At 49.1% G+C, this 18,828-nt stretch overlaps 1 protein-coding gene across 4 annotated transcripts in view; it reads left to right on the forward strand.

Moving 5' to 3' along the window:
- Positions 1 to 18,828, forward strand: part of LOC137379292 (C-C motif chemokine 18-like) — a 391,661-nt gene that overhangs the window by 71,501 nt on the left and 301,332 nt on the right. Inside the window, exon 1 of one of the 4 annotated variants that reach the window (XM_068050026.1) lies at positions 10,034 to 10,118. The exons of the other annotated variants lie outside the window; for them this stretch is intronic. Within the exon in view, the coding sequence (XP_067906127.1) occupies positions 10,049 to 10,118 (70 nt within the window). The 5' untranslated portion in view covers positions 10,034 to 10,048. Of the gene's footprint in view, positions 1 to 10,033; positions 10,119 to 18,828 lie in introns of those variants that run through there. 4 annotated transcript variants of the gene reach the window in all.

The raw sequence follows: 18,828 nt of genomic DNA on the forward strand, positions 1-18,828 counted from the left end.
TTATTAACTGTCTTACATTAAATTTATACTGCCTGCAACTTTAAAAATTCACATTCAATGGAAGGGCTTGAAGCCCTTTAAAAGTGGTGCCTGTGCAGTGGTGCCGGGGACATAATGCACCCCCCGTCCCAACTCCATGACATCGGTGTGGGGGTTGGGGGTGGTCCACTCTGGCCATGTAAATGGCTCTGCAGAGTAAAACCCATGCGTGTGGGCTCACCAGCGACATTGGCGGTGAGCTAGTAAAATTCTGCCCCTTATGTTCCTCAAGAGTCTGTGTGAATAGTAATAAATCATCGACATACTGGATCAGCTTGTCCCTGCTGGAGGATTTAGCCATTTGCTGATGGAATATTGATGGACTTTATGAAACCTTGTGGCAGACATGTCCACATGTACTGCTGCCCCTTAAAGGTGACGTCAAATTTGTACTGATCTTTCGTCATCGGAATAGAGCAAAACCCATTAGAAATATCCAATACAGTGTATACTTTCCTGGAACTTGGTAAACTACCAATCAAATCTGCAACAGCAGTGACCATTGGGTCACATGCTAGAATGTTTTTATTTAATACCCTATAATCTATCGTCATCCTCCATGATCTATCTCTTTTCTTAACTGGCCAAATCAATGAATTTACCTGTGTCGCCTGAGCTCTAAAGACTCCTTGATCCATGAGGGACTTTACTGTTTCCTCTAAATCCCCTCTACTTCTTTAGGGAAATGATATTGCCTCTGTGGGGTTTTCATAGGCTCTCCTTCCACTACTACCTCTACTCCTGGAATTCTCCAGCAGTTGTGTTTGTGTTGAGCAAATGCACCCTTCTCCTGCTCTATAATGGCTTTACTCCACTCCAAGCTTCTTTTCACATTAAAGCTTCCAATCGTATTCAGCTCCTTTCCTGAACCCACACACTTCTTTCCTTGCCCATCCAGCAGAATCCACTGTCTTTCATTCCCCTCCCATAAACAGTGATTAATTAGACCTATCACTAACCCATTTGCTTCCATACAGTCTGATCCCAATACTCCTCTCTCCTCATCCCAATTCATTAATGTGTATACCCACTTTGTTTCGAGTGGCCCCACTTGTATGTAAAGATGTTTTGTTACTGTGCCAGCCCGCGTAATGTCTGTAAATCCTCCCAAAATGTAGGGTTTGCTTCTAGACCAATTGGACCTCCGCGGATCCTTTGTGTGGACCACAGTATGTGACGCCCCTGTATCTACCAGGGATTCCCCTTTCTTTCCTTCTACTATTACATCTACAGTCGGTCTTCCATGGCTGTCACACCTGAGTAGACACAAGGATGACAGTTGACTGTTATGGCCCCTTCTTTGCCCAGAGGACTCCAGCTTAGGTTTCCTCTATCTTCTCCCTTGGTAGAATTACATTTACCTCCAGCCTGGCATATTACCTTCTCCAAGGCATGGGTCAGATACACCATTGAATCCTGAGATACCCCACCCTGAGGATTCTTTCTCAATCTTTCCTTATTCCTTGACGCATAGCACTCCCGTGCTAGATGACTGAATTTCCTGCAGTTATAGCAATCCCTGCTAGCTCCAGCTGGCTGGTTACCGACATTCTCTTTTCCCACAGATCTTGCTCCTTTATATCTCCACTGTCTCCCCTGGTTCTGTTTAGGGGCCGGGTCTGGAGTTACCTGGGGTTTCATCTCCTGCACTTTTCCTTTCTTCCCCCTTTCTACCTTGTTCCTATCCTACTTGTCCTACGTGACTGTATTGGTAACTGTTTCCGTGTGATCTATAAGAACTCTTAAGCATCGGCGGAGATCGTCTCCTGCCAGTTGATTCCAATCCAACTCACCTCCTTGGGTGTTCCTCCTCTCTCTGCATAGTTTGTGCCATGATCATAAATGGATCATCCCTTCCCTACCCACAAGCTTCTCGAATGTGTATACCCACTAGGGCGGCACAGTGGCACAGTGGTTAGCACTGCAGCCTCACAGCTCCAGCGACCCGGGTTCGATTCTGGGTACTGCCTGTGCGGAGTTTGCAAGTTCTCCCTGTGACCGCGTTGGTTTTCGCCGGGTGCTCTGGTTTCCTCCCACAGCCAAAGACTTGCAGGTTGATAGGTAAATTGGCCATTGTAAATTGCCCCTAGTGTAGGTAGGTGGTAGGGAATATGGGATTACTGCAGGGTTAGTATAAATGGGTGGTTGTTGGTCGGCACAGACTCGGTGGGCCAAAGGGCCTGTTTCAGTGCTGTATCTCTAAATAAATAAAAAAATAATAATATTATACAAAGTTACCGCCGGTCAGGCATACTTAGTGTTGTGTGGGAGCTCAGCTAGGACTGCCCCATTCAGACTAAAAAGCAAATACCCCTTTTTCTCGGATTCGTCGAAACCTTGCATCGCAGCCATCATCTCAAAACGCAAAAAGTGACATTTCACATCTCCTTCCCGTCTGAGAGTTCCTAAATCCCTTGCTGCTTCCCTTAATTATGAGGGTGTATAAGTTTCATCACAATTCCACATAACTCCAGCTGGGTTTCCCCCAGCTACTGGTGTCATTTTCGTGTGCTGTACCAGGCACATTACACAACGCCGATATTACCACCACCTTTCTCTTCACTTTTCACAACTTCCTTTTCTGCCTTCTCCCACCATTTATCTAATACATTCCCTTCTTCCATGGTCCCTGCCAGAGCACAGACAATATGTATGTGTCTCTGTGGTTTGTGCTGGAGCCGTTCGATTTCTTCCTCACGTGCTAAATGATCAACACAGCTCTTGAGTTCCTTGTACTGCTCTCTCAGCACCCAGGAAGCCACCTTTAAGTCATTACATTCCTGAGATACATGACCATTTTCTTCCCCTTCACTATCCACTTTTCTTCCTGCAGTTGTCTCCACTGGTGTTGCAAATCACCTGCCTGTACTTCTGGGTAGCTGCCCCTTATCTCCACCTTTTATTTTTGTATGTTCAAATGTTCTTTCTTTCCTGTCTAGCCTCTGACAATTCTTTCATAAATCGCGCTATTTCTGCATCCTTTCTTCATATCGCTGGTGTTCCTGCACTAACTTTTTTTGCTTATATGCCAACGACCACACATGGTGTAACCATTTTGACTTCCTCTTGGCCAGGGGAGTTTCCTCCCATTCCTCAGCTTCTTTCAGTGGATCAGACACAGCTGCAATGACTCGCACCCATCCCTCTTATAAATGTTTTACCCAAATACTGTTCTACCCTCACTTCCATTTTCCCCTATCCGGCCCCATGTTGGGCACCACTAAAGCTGTAGGTAGGAGAACCTGCACCTCCCCTCTTATATGAGATGGTGGTGTAGTGGTAATGTCACTGGAGATCCAGGCTAATGCTCTGGGGGCACGGGTTCAAATCACACCACAGCAGCTGGTGGAATTTAAATTCAATTAATTAATAAATTTAGTTAATTAATAATAATCTGGTATTGAAAACTAGTCTCAGTAATGGTGCCATGAAACTACCATTGATTGTTGTAAAAAAAACACATCTGGTTCACTAATGTCCTTTAGGGAAGGAAATCTGCTGTCCTTACCTGGTCTGGCCTACATGTGACTCCAGACCCACAGTAATGTGGTTGACTCTTAAATGCCCTCTGAAATGGCCTAGCAAGTGACTCAGTTATCGGGGGCATCAAATGCTGGCCTTGCCAGTGTGCCCACACCTCATGAAAGAATGAAAAAAACCCTCGAAAATCTGACCTGAACCCATCTGGATGGGGAAAATGGTCAAGGCTCAGAACTCCGTATTCTTTTAGCTATTTATATTGCTGAAAAGAGAGGCATGTTGCTGAAGCTTTTTGTCTTGCACTCATCAGGACAAATGCAAGAATGCCAAATTTCAAACGAACACAAGATATACTAACACTCAGCATCCTTTTCTCCTGTAGATTGTTTGAAATTTGGCATTCTTGCATTGGTCCTGATGAGTGCAAGATGACAAGTTTTGGCAACATGTTTTTTTTTTCAGCAATATTCAAATTCTGTACTACCAAGCAACTGTTTTAACTATTTATTGCACCATAGATAACATCCAAATGATAGTACACTGTTCCCTTTAAAATAGCTTGCTATTCCCACATACACTGTTCTCTAACTCCCTTCAGTTTCAATCAGTACCCACATACATTGTTCCCTTTGACTCTCCTTAATTGCAAACACTCACCCCAACGATCACTCAGGAGAGCAGGTTCCCATCTGTGTGGATGATCAAGTCCACCCGTAGTTATTCTTGCAACTCTGTCCTAAACACTTATTGTACAAAGATCACACCCATGACAATCATTCACATGGATCATCCTCCGCCATTTCTGCCACCTCCAGCGTGATGCCACCACCAAACACATCTTCCCCCCCCTCCCCTTTCAGCATTCCGAAGGGACCAATCCCTCCTTGACACCCTGGCCCATTTCTCAATCATCCCTACACCCACCTCCCCTTCCCATGCAATTACAGGAGGTGTAATACCTGCCATTTTACCTCCTCTCTCCTCACCATCCATGGGGCCCCAAACCCTCCTTCCAGGTGAAGCAGCGATTTACATGTACTTCATTCAATTTATTATATTGTATTCACTGCTCCATATACACATCTCTGTTAACTCATCAAATCACTCAATCAGGTTAGTCAAACACAATTTGCCCTCAGCAAATCCATGCTGGTCTCCTTTAATTGTCCATGCTTGTTCAAGCAGCTGTTTATTGTTTCTGAATGCTTCCCCACCATGAACGTTAAACTGACTGGCCTGTAATTGTCAGGTTTATCCCTCTCCCCTTTTTTGAACAAAGGTATAACATTTACAATTCTCTCGTCCTTTGAGATCACTCTGTATCTAAGGAGGATTGGAAGTCTGTGGCCAGCAGCTAGACAATTTCTACCCTTACATCCCATCTGGACTGGGCAATTTATCCATTTTTAAATACTGGCAGCCATTCTAGAGCCTCCTCTTTATCTATTTTTATCTCGTCCAGTATCCCAGCAACCTCCTCATTTGCCACAGCTTTAGCAAAGTCCTCTTGGTAAACATGGATGTAAAGTACTCATTTAGTCCCTCAGCCATACCCTCTGCCTCCACCAATAGATCTCCATTTTGGTCCCTAGTTAGCCCCACTGCTCTTCTGACAACCCTTTTACTGTTAATATATCTATAGAAGACCTTTGGATTCTCTGTTACCTTCACCTCCTGTCTATTCTTGTACTCTCTCTATGCCCCTCTTATTTCCTTTTTCACTTCCCCTATATTCAGCCTGGTTCTCCCTTGTATTATCAAGCTGACATCTATCATATGCACCTTTTTTTTGGCTTAATTCTATTCTCCAACTTCTTTGTTATCCAGGGAGCTCTGGCTTTGGTTGCCCTCCTTGTTGCCTTTGTGGGAATTTACCTCGACTGCACCCAAATGTTCTTCTCTTTAATGTTCCATTACAGTTTCACCTGCCAATCTTTGATTCCAATTTACCCAAATCAGATCTTCCTTAATTCAGCTGGAATTAGCCCTCCTCCAGTAAAGTATTTGTGTTCTAGATTGTACCTTGTCCTTTTCCATAACTAATCTAAACCTTACAATACAATGATCACTATTCCCGAGATACTCCCCAATTGTGACATTCTCCACTTGATTCACTTCATACCTCAGAACTAGATCCAGCAATGCCTCTATCCTCATTCAGCAGGAAATGCACAGATCAAGAAAATTCTCAACACACTTCAGAAATTCCTCTCCTTCTCTGCCCGAACACACTCACTGCTCTATTCAATATTGCGTAGTTATCACTACTCTATAGTTATTGTACCTCTCAGTAATTTCTTTGCAAATCTGCATCTTTATCTTCTTCCCAGTATTTGGAAGCCTATAAAATACATCAAGTAACAAAATAGCTCCTTTTATTGTTCCTTAACTCCAACCAAATAGACTCTGGATATTAACAAGGGCAGGGATCGGTTACATGGGTTGGGTGGTTGGAGTGGTGGACAGAGTTTCAGACAGGAAACCAGAGACGGTGTCTCACTGCATGAAGTGGAGCTTTGATTTTTTTTTTTGATTTAGAGATAGAGCACCGAAACAGGCCCTTCGGCCCACCGAGTCTGTGCCGACCATTAACCACCCATGTATACTAATCCTACACTAATCCCATATTCCTACCACATCCTCACCTGTCCCTATATTCCCCGATCACCGACCAATACTAGGGGCAATTTATAATGGCCAATTTACCTATCAACCTGCAAGTCTTTTGACTGTGGGAGGAAACCAGAGCGCCCGGAGGAAACCCACACAGACACAGGGAGAACTTGCAAACTCCGCACAGGTAATACCCAGAATTGAACCCAGGTCGCTGGAGCTGTGAGGCTGCAGTGCTAACCACTGCGCCACTATAAATAGAACATGTCCGAGGAACTATAAAGTAATCAGTTTAACATCAATGGTAGGATTAGTAATGGAATTTAGACTTAAGGATAGAAGATAGAAATCAAAAATATAATAATGAATTATCAGTATGGATTTCAAAAGGGAAAGTCTTGCTTGACCAACCTTGTTGAATGTTTTTGAAGAGGTAACAGAGTAGACAAGGGTAATACAGTAGGTATAATATATCTACATTTCCAAAAGGCCTTCAATAAGGGACCACATATTGGAGTAATGAATAAGGTTAAAGAATGCAGAGTCTGGGAACAAGTAGCAGAACGAATTGCTCACTAGCTGCAAGACAGAAAGCAAAGATTCGGGGTAAAGAGATATTCAGAGTTGCAGAAAATAGGAAGTGGCATTCCACAAGGACCAGTGCTGGGACCTCTGTTGTTCACAATTTATAGTAATGATTTAGACTTTGGAATCAGAAACAAAACTTCTAAATTTGTGGATGGCATCAAATTGGGAGGGATAGTCAATACTGAGGACAACTCCAACAAATTACAAGAACATATTAATAAACTTGCAGAATGGGTATATAATTGACAGATGAATTTCAACGCAGTTAAATGTGAGGTGTGACATTTTGGCAAGAAAAATAAGGAAGTTGCCTATTACTTAGAAAGTAAGAATCTAAATTGGGTAGAGGAGCAAAAGGGGAGTACAATAGACAAATAACTAAAGATTGCATTACAGGTTAACGAGGCCATACAAAAAGCAAACTAAGCACTAGGGTTTATTTCTACAGGGATAGAATTGAAAAGTAAAGAAGTTATGTTAGACTTGTATTGAACATTGATCAGGCCATACCTGGAGTATTGTGTACAATTCTGGTCGCCATGTTAGAAGTACTGGGGGAGGGTGCCAAAAAAAAAATGCAGGGGTATAGAGAGACATGTGGAACTTACTACCACAGGAAGAAGTTGTAGCGAATAGTACAGATGCATTTAAGGGGAAGCTAGACAAGCATATGAGGGAGGAGGGAATAGAGAGTTATATTCATAAGTTGGATGAGGAAAGACGGATGGAGGCTCGAGCGGAGCATAAATGGGCCGAGTGGTCTGCTTCTTTGCTGTATATCCTGTGTAATGTAATCATAAGCAATAGTCAATAAGATACTTTTGAAATGTAGTGTAGTAAATGTGGGAAATGCCAATTTGAGCACAAGAAGTTCCCATAAACAGCAATATGATATTGACCAGATAATCTGTTCCTACGTGATATTAGGTGAGGGATAAATATTGACCAGCATACTGAGGAGAACTTCTTCTAATAGTGTCTTGGGATCATTAAGTTCAACCTCAACAGTTTCTTTACAGCTTATGCCCCAGCGCCAGGATTCAGCCTTTTACTCTGCTGTTTGCTTCGATATAATTGTGCTATTCATACAAAACTCTGCCGTCCATATCCTAACTTGCGTCAAGTCGCATTCACCCATCACCCCTGAGCTCAGTGTTCCTTCATTGGCTCCCAGTCCAGCAAAGTCTCGATTTTAACATTCTAATTCCTGTTTCCAAACCCTTTCATTCCCTCACCCCTCCCCATCTCTGCAACCCCCTCCAGCCCCCCAATCCTCCGAGATCTCGGCACTCTTCCAAATTTGGCCTCTCGCGCGGCCCCAATTTCCTTCATTCCACCATTTGCGGCCGTGCCTTCAGCCGCCTGGGCCCCAAGCTCTGGAACTCCCTCCCCAAACTCCAGCCGCCTCTCTCCTTCTCTCTCCCCCTTAAAGGAGCTCCTTAAAATGTTGTCTTTAACCAAACTTTTGTTCAGCTGTCCTAATATATTATGTGGCTCGGCATCCAATTTTGTTTGATAATGCTCCTGTGAAGTGCCCTGGGATGTTCCGCTACATTAAAGGTGCTTTATAAATGCAAGTGGTTGTTGTTCGACTGTGTAAAGAGGGAGGCTTTCTGCACTATAATTGTGGTATGCACAGTCAGGGGTATCCATTAGAAAGGAACGTTCCTCTGAAGCGCTCTGAGGACGTCAATTGTGGTGTTGTCTAACAGGATTCAACTATGGCCAGTTCTCTTGCTCCCTGTTTACACAGACAACAGTTAACGTGCAGCTGTCAGCATTAACCCTTGATGGATGGCAAGAAGCCCTCCTAAATCCCACTGCCCTAGCAATTGATGAAAGAGAGCGAAGGGAAAGACAAAGAAGTGGGGAGAGGAAAAGAAGAAAAAGACAGGGAAAAGAGGAGAGAGGAGGCTTTATTAATGTTGCAACCTACAACAACTTGTATGATACCTTTGATGTAGTGCAACAACCCAAGACGCTTCACAAGACTGTAATCAAACAAAAATTGACAGCGAGATAAATAAGTAGATATTAGGAGAGGCGGCCAAAAGCTTGGTCAAAGATGTAGGGTTTAAGTGGTGTCTGAATGGAGGCAAGAGAAGTAGAGAAGAGGGGAGATTCCGGGGGGGGATTCCAGAGCTTAGGGCCAAGGCAGCCAAAGGCATAGCCGCCAATGGGGTGGGGGGGGGGGGGGTGGTGATGAAAGCTCAGGATGGGCAAGAGGCCAGAATTGGAGGAGCGCAAAGCTCTCGGAGGGTTGCGGGGCCGGAGGTCTTGACAGGTTCCCAGCCTAGAACTCAGCCTGCTTGATAGTCTTGACTTCCAGTCAGGTGGGAAGAATTCCAGAGGAGGTTGCAGGGAACAGATAGGACTGATTCATGACACCATGAACTGTTCTGATGAAGGGTCACTGACCTGAAACGTTAACTCTGCTTCTCTCTCGACAGATGCTGCCAGACCTGCTGAGTATTTCCAGCATTTCTTGTTTTTATTTCAGATTTCCAGCATCCGCAGTATTTTGCTTTTATTACTCTGTAGTGAATCCAGTTGCCCCTCCAGCTCAGAACCCCTCAGTGGCAGTACGAGCAGCTGGAGGTACTTCCTGCACAGACAATCCTCCAGGACACATGCAGTATCCTGACGTTCCCACATGGGGCAGGAATTGCAGACTGTGGTCACAGCAATCCCTTCACTTTAATTCAAAACTTAAAATAAACTCCTTAGATATAGGGTGATTATTTATATAATTGTTGTTAACTTGCTTAACAAGGTATTACATAAATGCATGTTGTTGTAGCTCAGTTTCTCTAATTTTCTCTCCTCTTCTCGATGCTCCACAATCCAGTGCCAGTGTTATCCTTGGTGATTAATCTGATGGTGCATTTGGGTAGTAGGCCCTAAGCTCCATCTCCGTGGGAACAGTCAGTATGAGGACAGACTGTTCAAGGAAAACCAAACTCCTGCACAGCTTCACATTCCACATTGGGCCCCCTTCTGGCAGGCCTGATGACTCTGCCTTTCATTCAGAGACTTTACCAAGAGTGGGAATTCAATTAATCAGCTTTGTGGCTTTAGTGCTGGAATGCAGTAAATCAGTCCTGCATTGTATCCTGACTTGAAAGTTTTCCAATGTAATTACACAGCAGGATCACAGTCACATTCCTGCTCCAGATACAGCCAGGAAGGGAAAGTTATTGTTATACTTCAGCAGCTCCCTCCTGCCCTCTCTCTGACTCAGTATAAATTATGAGCTGCTCCTGAGCCACTGTTCACCTCTGTCTCCCTCACTGCTGCTCCTCATCTGAAGTGTCAACAGCTCCAAGACATGAAGAGTTACCTTGCTCTTGGACTCCTTCTCCTGGACATGTCCTGTATCAGACCCACTGATACTGCAGGTACACATCGAGGCTTCGTCAGTTTTGGACAAGTTTCATTTCAATTCAGATTGTTTGATTGTGTAATTGTCCAGGTGTCAAGTCTGCCTTTCAAGGTCAGATCAACCAATGAATGTCCTTCCTGGTGCGGTACCTAGTCTCACACATAGCAGGAAGGACCCAGCTCCTGATCACTGTCCAGTGATCCCTGGGTTAGAGAAAGGGGGAATATCAGCCAGGGTTCCTGCTCCTGATCACTGTCCAGTGATCCTTGGGTTAGAGAGAGTGGGGAATTCAGCCAGGGTTCCTGCAACAGATCACTGTCCAGTGACACCTGGGTTAGAGAGAGTGGGGAAATCAGCCACGGTTCCTGCTCCTGGTCACTCTCCAGGGACCCCTGTGTTAGAGAGAGTGGGGAAATCAGCCAGGGTTCCTGCTCCTGATCACTGTCCCGTGATCCCTGAGTTGCAGAGGAGGGGAAATCAGCCAGGGTTCCTGCTCCTGATCACTGTCCAGTGACCCCTGGGTTAGAGAGAGTGGGAAATCAGCCAGGGTTCCTGCTCCTGATCACTGTACAGTGACCCCTGGGTTAGAGAGAGTGGGGAAATCAGCCAGTGTTCCTGCTCCTGATCACTGTCCAGTGACCCCTGGGTTAGAGAGATGGGGAAATCAGCCAGGGTTCCTGCTCCTGATCACTGTCCAGCTCCCCCTGGGTAAGAGAGAGTGGGTAAATCAGCCTGGGTTCATGCTCCTGATCACTGTCCAGTGACCCCTGGGTTAGAGAGAGGGGGAAATCAGCCAGGGTTACTTCTCCAGATCACTGTCCAGTGACCCCTGGGTTAGAGAGAGAGGGGGAAATCAGCCAGGGTTCCTGCTCCTGATCACTGTTCAGTGATCCCCGGGTTACAAAGAGGGGGAAATCAGCCAGGGTTCCTGCTACTGATCACTGACCAGTGACACCTGGGTTAGAGAGAGGGGGGGAAATCAGCCAGGGTTCCTGTTCCTGATCACTGTCCAGTGACTCCTGGGTTAGAGAGAGAGGGGAAATCAGCCAGGGTTCCTGCTCCTGATCACTGTCCAGTGATCCCTGGATTAGAGAGAGGGGGAAATCAGCCAGGTTTCCTGCTCCTGATCACTGTCCGGTGACCCCTGGGTTAGAGAGAGGTGGAAATCAGCCTGGCTTCCTGCTCCTGATCACTGTACAGTGACTCCTGGGTTAGAGAGAGGGGGAAATCAGCCAGGGTTACTTCTCCTGATCACTGTCCAGTGACCCCTGGGTTCGAGAGAGAGGGGGAAATCAGCCAGGGTTCCTGCTCCTGATCACTGTCCAGTGACCCCTGGGTTAGAGAGAAGGGGAAATCAGCCAGGGTTCCTGCTCCTGATCACTGTCCAGTGATCCCTGCGTTGGAGAGAAGGGGAAATCAGCCAGGGCTCCTGCTCCTGATCGCTGTCCAGTGACCCCTGGGTTAGAGAGAGTGGGGACATCAGCCAGGTTTCCTGCTCCTGATCACTGTCCAGTGACCCCTGGGTTAGAGAGAGTGAATAAATCGGCCAGGTTCCTGCTCCTGATCACTGTTCAGTGACCCCCTGGGTAAGAGAGAGTGGGGAAATCAACCAGCGTTCCTGCTCCTGATCACTGTCCAGTGACTCCTGGGTTAGAGTGGAGCGGAAATGACACAGGGTTCCTGCTCCTGATTACTGTCCAGTGACCACTGGGTTAGAGAGAGTGGGGAAATCAGCCTGGTTTCCTCTTCCTGATCACTGTCCAGTTACCCCTGGGTTAGACTGGAGCGGAAATGAGCCAGGGTTCCTGCTCCTGATCACTGTCCAGTGACCACTGGGTTAGAGAGAGTGGGGAAATCAGCCAGGGTTCCTGCTCCTGATTACTGTCCAGTGACCACTGGGTTCGAGAGAGTGGGGAAATGAGCCAGGGTTCCTGCTCCTGATCACTGTCCAGTGACCACTGGGTTAGAGAGAGTGGGGAAATCAGCCAGGGTTCCTGCTCCTGATCACTGTCCAGTGACCACTGGGTTAGAGAGAGTGGGGAAATCAGCCAGGGTTCCTGCTCCTGATCACTGTTCAGTGATCCCCGGGTTCGAGAGAGGGGGAAATCAGCCAGGTTTCCTGCTCCTGATCACTGTTCAGTGACTCCTGTGTTAGAGAGAGGGGGAACTCAGCCAGGTTTCCTGCTCCTGATCACTGTCCAGTGACCCGTGGGTTAGAGAGAGGGGGAAATCAGCCAGGGTTCCTGCTCCTGATCACAGGCCAGTGATCCGTGAGTTGCAGAGGAGGGGAAATCAGCCAGGGTTCCTGCTTCTGATCACTGATCAGTGATCCCTGCGTTGGAGAGAAGGGGAAATCAGCGAGGGTTCCTGCTCCTGATCGCTGTCCAGTGACCCCTGGGTTAGAGAGAGTGGGGACATCAGCCAGGTTTCCTGCTCCTGATCACTGTCCAGTGACCCCTGCGTTAGAGAGAGTGAATAAATCGGCCAGGTTCCTGCTCCTGATCACTGTTCAGTGACCCCCTGGGTAAGAGAGAGTGGGGAAATCAACCAGCGTTCCTGCTCCTGATCACTGTCCAGTGATCCGTGAGTTACAGAGAAGGGGAAATCAGCCAGTGTTCCTGCTCCTGATCACTGTCCAGTGACTCCTGGGTTAGAGAGAGGGGGGAAATCAGCCAGGGTTCCTGCTCCTGATCACTGTCCAGTGACTCCTGGGATAGAGAGGGGGGGAAATCAGCCAGGGTTCCTGCTCCTGATCAGTGTCCAGTGACCCCTGGGTTAGATAGAGTGGGGAAATCAGCCATGGTCCCTGCTCCTGATCACTGTCCTTTGATCCCTGGGTTAGAGTGGAGGGGAAATCAGCTAGGGTTCCTGCTCCTGATCACTGTCCATTGACCCCTGGGTTAGAGAGACAGGGGAAATCAGCCAGGGTTCCTGCTCCTGATCACTGTCCAGTGACCACTGGGTTAGAGAGAGGGGGAAATCAGCCAGGGTTCCTGCTCCTGATCACTGTCCAGTGACCCCTGGGTTAGAGAGAGTGGGGAAATCAGCCAGGGTTCCTGCTCCTGATCACTGTCCAGTGACCCCTGGGTTACAGAGAGTGGGGAAATCAGCCAGGGTTCCTGCTCCTGATCACTGTCCAGTGACCCCCTGGGTTAGAGAGAGTGGGGAAATCAGCCAGGGTTCCTGCTCCTGATCACTGTTCAGTGACTCCTGGGTTAGAGAGAGGGGGAAATCAGCCAGGGTTCCTGCTCCTGATCGCTGTCCAGTGATCCCTGGGTTAGAGAGAGAGGGGAAAGCAGCCAGGGTTGCTGCTCCTGATCACTGTTCAGTGATCCCTGGGTTAGAGACAGGGGGAAATCAGCCAGGATTCCTGCTCCTGATCACTGTCCAGTGACCCCTGTGTTAGAGAGAGTGGGGAAATCAGCCAGGGTTCCTGCTCCTGATCAATGTGCAGTGACCCCTGGGTTTGAGAGAGTGGGGAAATCAGCCAGGGTTCCTGCTCCTGATCAATGTCCAGTGACCCCCTGGGTTAGAGTGAGTGTGGAAATCAGCCTGGGTTCCTGCTCTTGATCACTGTCCAGTGACCTCAGCGTTAGAGAGAGTGGGGAAATCAGCCAGGCTTCCTGCTCCTGTTCACTGTCCAGTGACAAACAAAACAAAGAACAAAGAACAAAGAAAATTACAGCACAGTAACAGGCCCTTCGGCCCTCCAAGCCTGCGCCGATCCAGATCCTCTATCTAAACATGTCGCCTATTTTCTAAGGGTCTGTCTCTCTTTGCTTCCTGCCCATTCATGTATCTGTCTCGATACATCTGAAAAGACGCTACAGTGCCCGGGTCTACCACCTCTGCTGGGAACGCATTCCAGGCACCCACCACCCTCTGCATAAAGAACGTTCCACGCATATCCACCCTAACCTTTTCCCCAGGGGAAATCAGCCAGGGTTCCTGCTCCTGATCACTGTCCAGTGACCCCTGGGTGAGAGTGGAGCGGAAATCAGCCAGGGTTCCTGCTCCTGATCACTGTCCAGTGACCACTGGGTTAGAGAGAGTGGGAAAATCAGTAGGGTTCCTGCTCCTGATCACTGTTCAGTGATCCCTGGGTTACAAAGAGGGGGAAATCAGCCGGGGTTCCGGCTACTGATCAATGTCCAGTGACTCTTGCGTTAAAGAGAGAGGGGAAATCAGCCAGGGTTCCAGATCCTGATCACTTTCCAGTGACCCCTGGGTTAGAGAGAGGGGGAAATCAGCCAGGGTTCCTGCTCCTGATCACTGTCCAGTGATCCCTGGGTTAGAGAGAGGGGGAACTCAGCCAGGTTTCCAGATCCTGATCACTGTCCAGTGACTCCTGGGTTAGAGAGAGGGGGAAATCAGCCTGGCTTCCTGCTCCTGATCACTGTCCAGTGACCCCTGGATTAGAGAGAGTGGGAAATCAGCCTGGCTTCCTGCTCCTGATCACTGTCCAGTGACCATTGGGTTAGAGAGAGAGGGGAAAGCAGCCAGGGTTCCTGCTCCTGATCACAGTCCAGTGACCCCTGGGTGAGAGAAAGGGGGAAATCAGCCAGTGTTCCTGCTCCTGATCACTGTCCAGGGTCACCTGGGTTAGAGAGAGGGGGAAATCAGCCTGGGTTCCTGCTCCTGATCACTGTCCAGTGACCCCTGGGTTAGAGAGAGAGGGAAAAACAGCCTGGGTTCCTGCTCCTGATCACTGTCCAGTGACCCCTGGATTAGAGAGAGGGGGAAATCAGCCAGGGTTCCTGCTCCTGATCACTGTCCAGTGACCCCTGGATTAGAGAGAGGGGGAAATCAGCCAGTGTTCCTGCTCCTGATCACTGTCCAGTGACCTCTGGGTTAGAGAGAGGGGGAAATCAGCCAGGGTTCCTGCTCCTGATCACTGTCCAGTGACCTCTGGGTTAGAGAGAGGGGGAAATCAGCCAGGGTTACTTCTCCAGATCACTGTCCAGTGACCCCTGGGTTAGAGAGAGAGGGGGAAATCAGCCAGGGTTCCTGCTCCTGATCACTGTTCAGTGATCCCCGGGTTACAAAGAGGGGGAAATCAGCCAGGGTTCCTGCTACTGATCAATGACCAGTGACACCTGGGTTAGAGAGAGGGGGGGAAATCAGCCAGGGTTCCTGTTCCTGATCACTGTCCAGTGACTCCTGGGTTAGAGAGAGAGGGGAAATCAGCCAGGGTTCCTGCTCCTGATCACTGTCCAGTGATCCCTGGATTAGAGAGAGGGGGAAATCAGCCAGGTATCCTGCTCCTGATCACTGTCCGGTGACCCCTGGGTTAGAGAGAGGTGGAAATCAGCCTGGCTTCCTGCTCCTGATCACTGTACAGTGACTCCTGGGTTAGAGAGAGGGGGAAATCAGCCAGGGTTACTTCTCCTGATCACTGTCCAGTGACCCCTGGGTTCGAGAGAGAGGGGGAAATCAGCCAGGGTTCCTGCTCCTGATCACCGTCCAGTGATCCCTGCGTTGTAGAGAAGGGGAAATCAGCCAGGGTTCCTGCTCCTGATCGCTGTCCAGTGACCCCTGGGTTAGATAGAGTGGGGACATCAGCCAGGTTTCCTGCTCCTGATCACTGTCCAGTGACCCCTGGGTTAGAGAGAGTGAATAAATCGGCCAGGTTCCTGCTCCTGATCACTGTTCAGTGACCCCCTGGGTAAGAGAGAGTGGGGAAATCAACCAGCGTTCCTGCTCCTGATCACTGTCCAGTGACTCCTGGGTTAGAGTGGAGCGGAAATGAGACAGGGTTCCTGCTCCTGATTAATGTCCAGTGAGCACTGGGTTAGAGAGAGTGGGGAAATCAGCCTGGTTTCCTGTTCCTGATCACTGTCCAGTTACCCCTGGGTTAGACTGGAGCGGAAATGAGCCAGGGTTCCTGCTCCTGATCACTGTCCAGTGACCACTGGGTTAGAGAGAGTGGGGAAATCAGCCAGGGTTCCTGCTCCTGATCACTGTTCAGTGATCCCCGGGTTCGAGAGAGGGGGAAATCAGCCAGGTTTCCTGCTCCTGATCACTGTTCAGTGACTCCTGTGTTAGAGAGAGGGGTAACTCAGCCAGGTTTCCTGCTCCTGATCACTGTCCAGTGACCCGTGGGTTAGAGAGAGTGGGGAAATCAGCCAGGGTTCCTGCTCCTGATCACAGGCCAGTGATCCGTGAGTTGCAGAGGAGGGGAAATCAGCCAGGGTTCCTGCTTCTGATCACTGATCAGTGATCCCTGCGTTGGAGAGAAGGGGAAATCAGCGAGGGTTCCTGCTCCTGATCGCTGTCCAGTGACCCCTGGGTTAGAGAGAGTGGGGACATCAGCCAGGTTTCCTGCTCCTGATCACTGTCCAGTGACCCCTGCGTTAGAGAGAGTGAATAAATCGGCCAGGTTCCTGCTCCTGATCACTGTTCAGTGACCCCCTGGGTAAGAGAGAGTGGGGAAATCAACCAGCGTTCCTGCTCCTGATCACTGTCCAGTGATCCGTGAGTTACAGAGAAGGGGAAATCAGCCAGTGTTCCTGCTCCTGATCACTGTCCAGTGACTCCTGGGTTAGAGAGAGGGGGGAAATCAGCCAGGGTTCCTGCTCCTGATCACTGTCCAGTGACTCCTGGGATAGAGAGGGGGGGAAATCAGCCAGGGTTCCTGCTCCTGATCAGTGTCCAGTGACCCCTGGGTTAGATAGAGTGGGGAAATCAGCCATGGTCCCTGCTCCTGATCACTGTCCTTTGATCCCTGGGTTAGAGTGGAGGGGAAATCAGCTAGGGTTCCTGCTCCTGATCACTGTCCATTGACCCCTGGGTTAGAGAGACAGGGGAAATCAGCCAGGGTTCCTGCTCCTGATCACTGTCCAGTGACCACTGGGTTAGAGAGAGGGGGAAATCAGCCAGGGTTCCTGCTCCTGATCACTGTCCAGTGACCCCTGGGTTAGAGAGAGTGGGGAAATCAGCCAGGGTTCCTGCTCCTGATCACTGTCCAGTGACCCCTGGGTTACAGAGAGTGGGGAAATCAGCCAGGGTTCCTGCTCCTGATCACTGTCCAGTGACCCCCTGGGTTAGAGAGAGTGGGGAAATCAGCCAGGGTTCCTGCTCCTGATCACTGTTCAGTGACTCCTGGGTTAGAGAGAGGGGGAAATCAGCCAGGGTTCCTGCTCCTGATCGCTGTCCAGTGATCCCTGGGTTAGAGAGAGAGGGGAAAGCAGCCAGGGTTGCTGCTCCTGATCACTGTTCAGTGATCCCTGGGTTAGAAACAGGGGGAAATCAGCCAGGATTCCTGCTCCTGATCACTGTCCAGTGACCCCTGTGTTAGAGAGAGTGGGGAAATCAGCCAGGGTTCCTGCTCCTGATCAATGTGCAGTGACCCCTGGGTTTGAGAGAGTGGGGAAATCAGCCAGGGTTCCTGCTCCTGATCACTGTCCAGTGACCTCAGCGTTAGAGAGAGTGGGGAAATCAGCCAGGCTTCCTGCTCCTGTTCACTGTCCAGTGACAAACAAAACAAAGAACAAAGAACAAAGAAAATTACAGCACAGTAACAGGCCCTTCGGCCCTCCAAGCCTGCGCCGATCCAGATCCTCTATCTAAACATGTCGCCTATTTTCTAAGGGTCTGTCTCTCTTTGCTTCCTGCCCATTCATGTCTCTGTCTCGATACATCTGAAAAGACGCTACAGTGCCCGGGTCTACCACCTCTGCTGGGAACGCATTCCAGGCACCCACCACCCTCTGCATAAAGAACGTTCCACGCATATCCACCCTAACCTTTTCCCCAGGGGAAATCAGCCAGGGTTCCTGCTCCTGATCACTGTCCAGTGACCCCTGGGTGAGAGTGGAGCGGAAATCAGCCAGGGTTCCTGCTCCTGATCACTGTTCAGTGATCCCTGGGTTACAAAGAGGGGGAAATCAGCCGGGGTTCCGGCTACTGATCAATGTCCAGTGACTCTTGCGTTAAAGAGAGAGGGGAAATCAGCCAGGGTTCCAGATCCTGATCACTTTCCAGTGACCCCTGGGTTAGAGAGAGGGGGAAATCAGCCAGGGTTCCTGCTCCTGATCACTGTCCAATGATCCCTGGGTTAGAGAGAGGGGGAACTCAGCCAGGTTTCCAGATCCTGATCACTGTCCAGTGACTCCTGGGTTAGAGAGAGGGGGAAATCAGCCTGGCTTCCTGCTCCTGATCACTGTCCAGTGACCCCTGGATTAGAGAGAGTGGGAAATCAGCCTGGCTTCCTGCTCCTGATCACTGTCCAGTGACCATTGGGTTAGAGAGAGAGGGGAAAGCAGCCAGGGTTCCTGCTCCTGATCACAGTCCAGTGACCCCTGGGTGAGAGAAAGGGGGAAATCAGCCAGTGTTCCTGCTCCTGATCACTGTCCAGGGTCACCTGGGTTAGAGAGAGGGGGAAATCAGCCTGGGTTCCTGCTCCTGATCACTGTCCAGTGACCCCTGGGTTAGAGAGAGAGGGAAAAACAGCCTGGGTTCCTGCTCCTGATCACTGTCCAGTGACCCCTGGATTAGAGAGAGGGGGAAATCAGCCAGGGTTCCTGCTCCTGATCACTGTCCAGTGACCCCTGGATTAGAGAGAGGGGGAAATCAGCCAGTGTTCCTGCTCCTGATCACTGTCCAGTGACCCCTGGGTTAGAGAGAGGGGGAAATCAGCCAGGGTTCCTGCTCCTGATCACTGTCCAGTGACCTCTGGGTTAGAGAGAGGGGGAAATCAGCCAGGGTTACTTCTCCAGATCACTGTC

Source organism: Heterodontus francisci, chromosome 17, assembly GCF_036365525.1.
Source record: "Heterodontus francisci isolate sHetFra1 chromosome 17, sHetFra1.hap1, whole genome shotgun sequence".
Classification (NCBI taxonomy): Eukaryota; Metazoa; Chordata; class Chondrichthyes; order Heterodontiformes; family Heterodontidae; genus Heterodontus; species Heterodontus francisci.